The sequence below is a fragment of the Juglans microcarpa x Juglans regia genome, chromosome 4D (assembly GCF_004785595.1).
Source record: "Juglans microcarpa x Juglans regia isolate MS1-56 chromosome 4D, Jm3101_v1.0, whole genome shotgun sequence".
NCBI lineage: Eukaryota > Viridiplantae > Streptophyta > Magnoliopsida > Fagales > Juglandaceae > Juglans > Juglans microcarpa x Juglans regia.
Window position 1 is genome coordinate 23,925,943 of NC_054600.1, and position 12,035 is coordinate 23,937,977.

The following is a 12,035-nucleotide window of genomic DNA, read 5'->3' on the forward strand; positions in this document are numbered from 1 at the left end:
TAACGATGACGTACGATCATCTCTGTAAAAAAAAAAAAAGTAGTTGAAATGCGTGCAGTTAGTGGCAATATGGTTATCATCATGATACCCTCGCAGGGCGAATTATGAATTAGCTACTCAATGGTTTTTGTCCGACTGCCGGACTCCAAACAATGCAGGATGGGAACAACGTACGATTGGACACCATTAATAAAGAGTGGTGGGGGCAGATCAGCTTTGCCTGTTTCAGTGTACAAGAATTTCCCAAAGTCGTCTAAATTATTTTATGGAAAGCTAGCATTGCTGGCGGAAGTAAGAGCGCACATGGGCACAGCCCTAGAAGTGTCCCCCATTCAGTGGCGAAGCCAGCGTTGTCTTCCTCACCCAATTATATCGAAAAGTACTTTTAAAATTTTATTTCGTCTACTTAAAATGTTAAGAATTTATGATTTTTTTTTTCTGTAATAGCAGTAATTAAAAAAGTTTTAATAAAATAAATCAAGGAATTTTTATAATTATCTCTTTTAAAAAATAGAATTATTTTATTTTCAAATTGACGTGTAGAGTCTATACTAATAATAATTTTTCTTTTGTGAAAAGAAACACTTACCCAACAAACATTCTATGACGACGTTAATTGTACGTAGGTGCTTCAGGCCGTTCTCTGAACACATACAAATCCAGAGTGCCTATTATTATTTTTTTTTCTCTTAGTACTCATTCATTTTCATAAAATTTTTCATCTCATCTAATTATTACAATTTTTAAAAATTTTCATACAAAATAAAATAAACAATTTAACTTTTTTAAATCTCAAAACAAAAATAATATTAAAAAAATATATTATTCTTACTATATTTTATTCAACTTTTAACTTTCAACTTTTATCTCAACTCATCTCATCTCATTTGTAAAAACAAACGAGGCCTTAACCTAACTATAGCTCGCTCTTAGATAGCCAATTGTGAAGGGAGAAAATCCCTTACGTTGGGCCAAGAGCAGGGCCCAGGTTACAACCTAGATATGAGGTTTGGGTGGAACTGGGCTGAAGCCATGGGCCAGATTAGAGTTCAGGTGCACAGTAGTACTTGGGTCAGGGCTCGGGTATGATGCTCGAGTTGGATCCTGATCATAACAGGAAGTATATGCAAGGCTTAAGAGGGAAGGAACCTAGCATTCGGTGTCAGGCGAAAGGGCTTGCGATGGTGATGAGAACCAAAGTTGGCCTAGTTCATATCAGATGGTTTACACCTAGCATTGATGAAAGACATGCCGCATTCAATGTCGTCCAGAGCAGAAGGCATTTCGCATTCAATGCGGTCCAGAGCAGAAGGCGTGCCGCATTCAACACGGCCCAAGGCCCGAGCAATACCCAGCCACCCTGAGCACTTTATAGACTCAGCGAGGTGACTCCATAGGGGTAGCTCGGTGAATTGACAGCGCAAACATATCATTTCATGCTATGCAACACCCTACTATCGTGGAGATCAGGTCGGTAACTATAAATAAGGCGCTATCATCAGCAAGCAAGGTAATCAATCACTATCACCTTACATTCTCGTCTCCATTATTGTTTATTATCTCTATCACTATTACTGACTTAAGTATTGGAGGATTAACGGACCCCAAGGTCCCCCTTAGTTACTGTGCAGGTGATCGCTCGAACACTGCCGGCGTGAAGTTGCCCATGCCCGCAAAACACGACATCAACACCAATATTTAGTAATTAACGTCCTAATCACCTACATATATAAATACTTAGTAAAAAAAAAAAATACCTACCTACATAAATATATATATATTCCCTTACTGGTAATTGGTCGGAATAAAGGAAAGTTTAATGTCAATTAATCAAAGCTTAACATACATTATTCTTTTCTGCTCATGTTATATATATATATATATAAATATATATATATATATATATAGTTTCAATAGCTATGATTTTGTGTACGTAGTAATGAAAGCGACAACAAATTAAAGATCGAAAAGCCAGCCGTGATAATGATTAAGGGAATCACTTGGAAAGATTTAGTGCCTCTGATATGGAGGAAAAATGAGATCTAGTACTATGGAAGGAAAACGATATTCATAATGTAGACATTCTTTCTTATCTCTGGTTGGACACAAAAGTGAAAGAAATGAAAGGGATGACTTCCATCCTCCATTCAAGCCCAACTCTTTTTATCCTTTCTCAAAATATAAGGAAAAAGAAAAAATCATGTCCCAGCTGCAGGTTGGTGATCATGCAATGTATAAGTAGTACTGGACTATTGTGTTACGTGTCAATCTCTCATAGATCCATGATGCGACTTCGATTAGGTCTTAGACCGCTGATCAAGTTATTTTTTAAGTAAAACTCTCAACTCGGGTTGGATCATATTAATTGTTTATGCCCATGCAAGTCGGATCGATGTTGAAGGTCAAGGACATGGTGTTTATAAGTTTCCAGCCAATAAATGGACACATGTAGTACTACTTGGTCACTATATGTTCAAAAGTGTTTGTATTAAAGTCTTCCATTATAGGTGCGGTTGCTTGTCTCTTCATATACACAAATTAAAAGTGTTAGGCGAGTGCGTTTAAGTCGGCCATCAAGAAGATAATTATAAGGTTAGTGTCTTTCCTCAAACAAAGGAGTTGGTTGCTATATATAATATCCAATATAAACTGTATCCATCTCTAATATTGCTTGTCTTGATTACTTCCGTATGTATATCTTTATATATTTTAGATTAGATCTAGTAACGTTAAATGCTATTGAATATGTAAGTAATTTGTACAATTCTATTAAAAAAAAAAGATTTTTATATTGATTTTAAATTTATTCATTTATTTAAAAAAATATGTAAAATTTATATACGATTATATTTAATATTATTCTTTGTATTAATATAAAAAAAAATAGTCTTTTCTCTCCATTATTTATCTATTTTCTCATCTTTATTTCCTATCGATCGACGACGATTTAGTTCCGTACAAGAACTTATCTCAACGAATAGATTCACCTAGATCACACTTGGAGAGCTAAATGTTTTATAGAGAGAGAGAGAGAGAGAGAGTGTCAATCGATCAAAGTAGCAAGGATAATTAATGGGAGGCACTGTGATCATGATCGAAACCCACCACGAGGGCAACGGGGGCGTCAGCATGTCCATGCACACCTCAGTGGCCGACACCCAATCCCACCGATAAGCTTATCATCAACCGACGCGTGATGCCTTGAGATGACAACGATGCTCTGCAAAGTACAAAAAGAAATGATTTATATCCTCCTCAGATGCCTAGACATCCTACCACTACGCACTGCAATCTTCGGATTCTTTTCGAGGTTTATTTCCGTCTTCCATCTTTTCCTCATGCACATTCACTTTTCCGGCCTTTTTCTTTTCTCTGGGCCCGTATATATGCCCCTACACTCTTGCAAGTTGCTATGGTATGAGATCAGGGCTATAGTTAGGCTGTCACCTCAAATAAGAGAAGTATATTCTTGAAAAGTATGTACAGCAGAATACTTAACATATATATAATAACATCTATATCACAATCATGTTAAGACATATTAATAAACAGCATATATTAATTATCTCGTATACTTTAAATAATTATATATAAATTATATAAATAAAAATAATTTAAAATATAAATATCAATGATTGAAATGAAAAAATTAATGATAAAAGAATAATGCTTTACTAAATTAAATATATCAACTAATTGAGATTTTAAACAACACCTGCTTCGAATCTGATATATAGTTGTCGAAATGATCAGCACTTTTCCATCTGCTTCTTTCTTGTCTCAAAACGTAACATTTAATTTCTATCTTATCTCTATAGATATGGTACAATATATATATATATATATATATATTAAGTTAAGACGGATAAAAATTAAGAGCCCTACGAATAAGTGGCCCGAATGAGTTTATCGAATAGTACATTTCACTTATTTATTTTTTCATGTATTTTTTTAATTATTATAAATATTTTTGAAAAAAATAAAAAATTCACAACATTATTAAAAAATATTTTTTTAATCACTAAGTTAAAAAAAAAAATTCAAAACACTATTTAATCCCAAATTCGTAACCTAAAGCATTTCTGAAAAATTAATGAAAACTGCAGGTGGCGTGACGAACGAAAAGGATACTTTCCCTTGAAACTAATAAATACCAATCTAAAAAATAAATTTGAATCATTTTAGAAAACCTAAACGTACAATTATATAAGATATTAAACCCATACAAAAGGAGAAAACAGAAGGGTGTATCTGCTTCTTAATTTCTCAGCAAACGGATCATGTAATTAGCCTTACGATCGAACAACTTTAAAATTGACCAACACGCGGTACACATGATATTGGTTGAGAACATATATATCCTAGATCATCCAATATCTGTGCATTGAGTAGGTAATTGTGACATTAGGAGCTAGCTTGGGAAACCGCACTGAGTCGTCATTGTTAAAAGACATCATGGAGTCATTCACGTCATGTTAAAAGACATCATGGGACGAACGAGTGTACTAATATTAGATGCTGGAACAAATTATCTGCTAATTATAATCAGAAACAAGCGCATGCAGCAGCAACCTTTTAGATTAAAACATTCATGCAATGGATGTACAATGACCTAATTTTCCGTTCTTCTCGGGCGCGCGGGTTGTTTTTAATGAAATATAATGAAATTTCACCATCATCCGTCGTCAGGATTATCTGCTTAGCTCCACGTGAACGTACGTACAAGATATATATTGCATTTATACTAGCAAGTAGCTATTGGCCAGCCTACAAAAAAAAAAAAAAAAAAAGTAGCTATTGGCCAATGTATGCACAGTACTAGAATCCAAGGGAAGGACCGAGCCACTGATCGACCATGCAGTGTACCGCGACAGAAAAGTTTGCATGGTCAAGTCTACAACTTATCAATATCAAACTTTTGTGACAACCTACGGGGGAAAAAAAAAGAGTTCAGAGAGAATCTCAGAGCACATGTATTACATCTCTGTACTGTTCATTGTTGACGATAAGGCTAAAAGCTAGCTAATTTGATTTGTTTTAAAAGATATATAAATTCTGAGTTATAAATCCGCTCTCTATATATAAATATGTAGGGCATTTCCCTTTCCTTTAACATGCATGTCAGAGTGTAAACTCTCTCTGTTTGCATGGCAGCTGAAAGCTCGAGTACTCCAGCAGGCAAATTGAAATCCACAAATACTATGTCCGATGAAAACCCCACTTCGACACTGAAACTATTCGGTTTTCCATTAACGCAACACCAAGAACTAGGAGTCAGGAGAGAACATTTCGGAGATCTAAAACACACCAAATTCATGTGTCAATTTTGTCGGCGAGCTTTTGCTAACTCCCAAGCATTAGGTGGCCACCAAAATGCACACAAGCGAGAGCGTCAAAGAGCGAGGCGTTCCCAATTTCAGAGTGGACAGTCTATAGCAGCTGCTGCACCAATTCTAAGCTCGCACGCCGTGAGATCATCAACAGTACCGTCGATTTATCCAAGAAGACTAGTTCGCAATCCTGCTGCTGCAGCTAGCTTCGACTCAGGGTTACAGCAGGCACATCCAAATTTTTATCTATCACGGCAGCCTTTGAATATTTCATCATTTCCTTCTCGCTTCTTCGTGACAACCCCTGTGCAGATTTGTGCTAATGCGCAGTCGTTTGCTGAACTCTCAGGTAAGTTGCCAGAAGGGGAGGTAGATGTTGATCTTCATCTAAAGTTGTCTTCTTCTGGAAATTAAAATAGCTAGATTTTATGGACCGTATTGAATGCATGCGTGGAACCTGATCATCTCTTTTCGTAGTCTTTTTTAAGATTTGCATTTGAAGTTCCCATTTGAAGGTTGGCAAACAAGAGCTAATTATAAATTCCAATAAAAAAAAAAGGCCATTTGAGCTGTACGTCTAGTTTACTTTTCCTTCTTCCTTGCTATTAATTAATATGGTGTGTGCTTTAATGAGCAAATGTAGATCAATGCGTTGATCTGGGGAATCGATCATCAACGAGACAATTGGAATTTATATATAGCATCTGGAACTATATATACGTAAAAGTATAGAATGGTCGATAAATGTTGGGTACAGGACTTTCAGCAATAAAAAGGATGCGTTCATTTACTGGTTTTACATGTAACGGACAACCTATCTGGAAAACCTAGTATTTATAGCATAATGATAAACAGTTTATCTCAACGGATCAGTTTAATTTCAATAATATCTCACGACATAGTTTTAAGTACTCAAACGTTAAAGTCCAATTTTAGTACCTTTTTAATCACTTGAATTTGGTGTGTTTTGATTTCCACCCTACATACAGTACTACCCCAGATATACGTGAAACTGCAACGTACGTGGTAAACGGATCTAAGAACATGCCAATTGTCTAAGTTTGGCTTCACCACTGTTCAATGAATTTATTGATCTTCATAATTAAACCATGAAAATAGATCAATATTGTAATTAATGAGAGTATATGGACTTGACAAATATCGAAATGATGGTTGTAAGTGAGATTTTGCCTTTTTTGTTGATCGGTAAGAGCCACTATTCTCAGAATATGGAAGAAATGAAATAAAGGAAAGAAATATTCCAAATTGTATTGAATGAAAAATGAAATCCGTCTGTTACAATCCGTCTAATTCTATTTATATACAAACTAGCTAACTTAACTAAACCTACACGTGGCTTCATAACTTAATACACTATATATATATTTAGTACTTGTGAAAATTCAATGACATTTGATTTTTGTTATAAGTGACGATGAGCTGCATGCTCATATAGGCTTTATATGTGTGGCCAGAGGGGAGATCAGGGACACTAGATTTGCGCTCGCAGGCAGCAAGGTCGCTAATGGCTACCATCCATCCATCTTAATTATTTGGGTAATAAAGCAAACCTAAAAAGGCAAAGAAAAATCCATGCATCAAATTACTATCGGATTAAAAAACATGACTAACCAACCTAGCTAGCTAGCTAATTACATGATACCATGAGAGATCGGATTTCAAACAAAGAAGATAAGCTTCTAGATCACTAGAGAATATATGTCCATATATACTAAATTAAAAATTAAAGGAGGGGGGTTGGGGGGTGTTAGTGGGGCTTAGTGTCAATTGTCATATTCATACATGTGATCCTAATGAATTAATTTCCTCCGCACGACATCATCAACATATCAAACTCAAAGAAAGTCTAACTTAGTACTGATGGAAGCTGAACGGAATGCGTTGATGCATTGTTACCAAAAAGATGGGTGAATTAGCTAGACAATACTACGGGTACTTGATTGTTTGGAAACACTCTGAGTTTAACTTAAGTGTAGACAAACTCGAAACGCACAAAAACAACCCACAAATACAACTAAAAAAGCACATTCCCGCCGACCCGTGCGACCTTAAATTTTTGTAGGTGAGGCAAACACGGGGAAAAAAAGTAATATTCAATAGATTGCCATTTTTGAACTAGAGTTCTGTTACTTTAGCAAACATATTAAAAAAAGTGACGCAACCAATCTATCAATAAGTATATACAGTGTTTTTGATATGAAAAATAGAACATAAATCAACATTGCATGTTTAGAATGAAAAGCTGAAGAGGGTGGTAGACAACGTTAGGGAATCAAAATCTTCATGTTGATCCGTGGTGATGAAACTTGAAAGGGCGAAAATTTCCCCATATCAAATCCATATCTTTTTGCATAGGGAAAATTGTACTAACCTTTTTTTCCCCTAAACTTTTCCCTCTGGGATCAAGTGCAAAGAATTGGTGACCATAAAGGAAAAAATATAGAACAAAAAGCAGTCAACTTGGCACCCAAAAAGCAAAGGAATAAACAAAGGATGCTAATTTGTCCAACAAAAGATCCGGGAAACTGATGTGTCCACAGCCAAAATCATCATGCTTTTTCCAGCTAACATCAAGTAGTCCTTTCTTTCTTTAATCCAAGCAAGTACCCTCGAGCTCTGCGACCACTGGAATCCACAAATAAATAACATTCCGAATTTTCGGTTTTCTCCTCCATACATTTACTGTTTTCCAAGCATACCCCTCACTCCTTGAAACCCTAACTTCGCCTGCCACCCCATTTAAAACCCTAGTGCCTCCGCATTTCTCTCCTCCATCTTGTACGACCCAAGCTCCGTTTGCCCAAAATGGATAGTTTCGGGTCGGATTATCTGTACGTTGGAGGTGACCGGAGGCTCGAGGTGGTGAGTGGAAAGGGGTTCGGTTCCAACCAGGTCTACGCGACTCGGCCTGGCTCGTCGGATCTGCCACCAGTTCCGCGCAGAGTGACTCGACCCAGTCAGCCAGCGTCGAAGCCGTGGGGCTTCAACGACCCCGAAAGGAAGAGGAAGAAGAGGATCGCCATGTATAAGGTTTATACGGTCGAAGGGAAGGTCAAGGCTTCGTTGAGGAAAGGGCTACGTTGGGTCAAGAACAAGTGCTCTCAGATCGTCCATGGAGATGGATACTAAATTCTATTAAACGATCGAACGGCGTAGATCATGCCATGTCTTACCAGACACATCGTCTGGTGATCCCGGATTCTGATGTGGCAGGATCTAGTGGGATCCTCCTTTATTCTCTCCATTTTTTTTTTTTTTTTTCCAAAACAAAAAAGAAAGTTCAATCTATATAACATTCTTTTTCTTTTCTTATTTTATTTTTTCATAATGGGGTTATATTAAATTCAGAAATAGTGGCATCTGGTTCCTTGGATGTGTTTAATGAAAATTTTATTTCATTTCGATAATTATATAAAGGATTTTTAGATAGGAAATTACTATATTAGGATAAGCACATGGCTTCTGTATGCACAAGTAATGCAAAAGAGAGGGGGAGAATGGGCTTAAAGCGCACAACCGTCCAACCAAGGAGCTGTGTGTTGTGTATATCCATCCTAGCTAAAGCCCATACAGCAATCAGGAATTGGGTCCAAAGTTCCAACTCCTTTTGTTTTCGACCAATATTTTTCATCATCCATAATTTTTATTTTTTATTTTTTTAATCTCTCTCTCGAAGTGGAATAGTTTTTTCTCTTTTGGACAGTCTCGCATGTAATACAATCTCATATTTTCATTACCTGTGAAGTTGGTGATTGTGACCTAACGCATCAATATATATATATATATATATAACAAGATATATTACACAATAATTAAATTATACAAGCATAAAATAAACAAGCGGTTGAACCGACCATATGCATGTATGCGTATGCATAATTAATTGTAATAACATATAAGCTTTATTAAAATTAACAAGCTTAAATTAATTACAAGCACAAGGTAGTGTAGATTTACACTTACAGAAATCAGAGTATTTAAGGAGACTCAAGAACAGGGTAGAGAGGGTCAGAAGTTTTCTCTCCAGTGGGTTCTGGTTTGAGTTCTGCCTTAGCTCAGAACGAAGTTCTCCTTTTATAGTGTAAGGAGTTCCTGTTTACAATTATTAAAGTAAAACAGTAAATCATTCCGTAAGTGAACAGTGAGGACTGTTTGGTCACGGGGCTCATAGTGTCATCATTGTGTCTTCCAGCTGTCCTCGTGGGCGGCTGCTTTGGCGCAAGACGACAAATTAGAATTCGGTCGACTCTGTGTCTTCCAGCTGTCTCTGTGGGCGGCTGCTTTTAGGTACAAAGTGACAATTATCTCAAAGAGGACTATGGTTGGTCTTCTTTGATCTCAAGTAGTAGTCAATCATCTTCTAGCTTTGGAATGCCTTCTGAATCATGACCGAATATGTTACTGTACGAAGCCTCTGAGGATGCTTCTGAATTCTCATCGTTATCAGAATTATCACTCGTAGACTTAGACAGTTGTTGCTCCAACAATTTTATTAAATCTTTTTTACCAAGTCTGTTGAGGATATTATCTTTAGCAGACTTAGAAGATTTCTTTGAGGATGAGCTGGTGGCTTTTCCTCTTGATGAAGCAGTTGGTGAATTAGGGGCCCGAAGTATCAGAGGATATTCGGGGGTTGGTAAACCAGATTTGATTTCTGGAAATTCCTTCTTGTCTTGGAGATCAGGAGCGACTTGAGGGAAATCTTTAATCATCTGGTTAATCACTTTTTCAGTATATCCAAACCTATCCTACCATTTTGTGAAATAAGCTCGGTCAATTATATCAGCGTTTTTCTCATAAGTCCATTTAAAGATCCACGGTAGTTTGTAGTTCTTGCAAAAATGGAGCTCATAAGGAAACATCTGTGAATGCCGGTTCAGTTTTGTACTAGCAACTTGTTGATAAAATGTAAAAGCTCTGGCGAGCTGCTCAGGGAGATTCTGCTGGATTAATCCAAATTGGTCCCACCATTGGAGAAACCAGTAAGGAAAAGTTCCTTTGAATCTTGTATCAAAATTGATGAACCATGAATGGCTCATATCTGGTACTTGGAAAAACATAAAACGTCTCCAGGCAGTTATGTAATCAAAATAATTATAACTCAGTGCAGAGTCTGCGAGTCTTTTTGGGATCCATGGGTTTGTTCCCCATTCGGCCTCAGTCATGACTCGGAGTATATAAGAACTGTGGTAAATCAGTTTAGTGGAGTCATTCTTATTATAAATGGGTTTTATGACAAGAGAGTTGGTGAGAATCAAGATACTGGAGTAATACTGGAGATTTTTGGAGGAATCTTCAGGTATCCAGTGAAAATTAGGGGGAAAATAGGAAGAGGCTATTTTGAACGGATCTGTTGAGTTAGAACGGTTAGGCTCTATATGGAACAGATGAGTAATAAATGGCTTCTTCAAATATTCAGATTTTCCTTTTGGGAGGAAAAACTGAGGAGTAATCAAAGTAGGTCCTTTTGATGCAATTGTTTTCGCATATGGATCAAAAGGTGTAGAAACCGTAGACGCGAAGGTCGTTGGTTGCGCAATTTTACCAAGAGGTGTGAACCTATTGGCAATATCCAGTGCTATTGAAAGGGCACTAGGCACAATGGAGGATCCAGACTCATTCTTGATGAGTTTTATACTGGGTATTGGAGGTGGGGGGTTTACTCTCTGTTTCTCTTTTCCTTTCTTCTTGCTTACGCTCATGGTTGGGTGTTTGCAAGAACTCTCTGGTAAGAAAATCAGGGATAGAATTATTAGTGCCTTTGATATATTCAATATCAAAATAAAAAACACTTAAAATACCTTGCCATCATGCAAAAATATATTTTGATGCAATGTTTTGAACATCTTGTTCTAAAACAAATTTAGCACTCATACAATCAATGCGAAGTAAAAACTTTTTGTTTAATAAATCAGACTGAAATTTAGAAATACATAGTACTATAGATAAAATCTCTTGTTTAATAGTACTATATTTTTCTTGTGCAGAATTCCCGGTTCCAGAATGGAAGTGAACAATTTGTTCAGAAGAACCTGGTGAAACAGATTGTTTCAGAATGCCACCATAACCAATATTTGAGGCATCTGTCTCAACTATTTTAAATGAATCAGAAGTGGGGATACCAAGGCACGGAAGAGTCTTGACATGTGCTTTGATTTTTCTCACTATTTTAGTATGGATTTCTGTCTAAGGAGGAGGATTGGAAAGAAGTCGTTTGAACAAGGGACAACATTGTTTCCTTATGTCCTTGTAGAAGTCGGCAACATAATTAAGAGATCCTAAAAATCTCTGTAATTGATTTTTGTCAAGAATGACATCAGGAAATTTGTCGGCAAAATCAATGACTCTTTGGATATGTCTGATTTTCCCTTCAGAAATATCATAACCAAGCAATCTGATCTTGGTTTGGAATAATTTGATCTTTTTCGCAGAAACGACAAGACCATTGAGTCTAATGATATCTAAAAACGAATTCAAATGTTTCCAGTGTTCATCAATAGATTTGGAAAAAATAAGGACATCATCTATATAAACGATGGTAAAAGCTGAGAACGAGTTAAAAATGTCGTTCATAATGTGTTGGAACTCACTAGAGGTATTTTTGAGATCGAATGGCATTACATTCCATTCGAAATGACCAAAGGGGGTTACAAAAGCTGTCTTATACCGGTCTGACTCGGTTAT

General features: G+C 36.5%; 2 protein-coding genes across 2 annotated transcripts; both read left to right on the forward strand.

Moving 5' to 3' along the window:
• Positions 1-5,075: 5,075 nt before the first annotated feature.
• LOC121260453 (zinc finger protein 6-like) lies at positions 5,076-5,910 on the forward strand. The gene has a single exon (XM_041162336.1). The coding sequence runs from the start codon at positions 5,148-5,150 to the stop codon at positions 5,742-5,744; it is 597 nt and encodes a 198-aa protein (XP_041018270.1). The 5' UTR covers positions 5,076-5,147; the 3' UTR covers positions 5,745-5,910.
• A 2,246-nt stretch (positions 5,911-8,156) lies between these two features.
• LOC121260228 lies at positions 8,157-8,480 on the forward strand. The gene has a single exon (XM_041162064.1). It carries the CDS (start codon positions 8,157-8,159, stop codon positions 8,478-8,480), a length of 324 nt encoding a protein of 107 aa, XP_041017998.1.
• Positions 8,481-12,035: the final 3,555 nt, after the last annotated feature.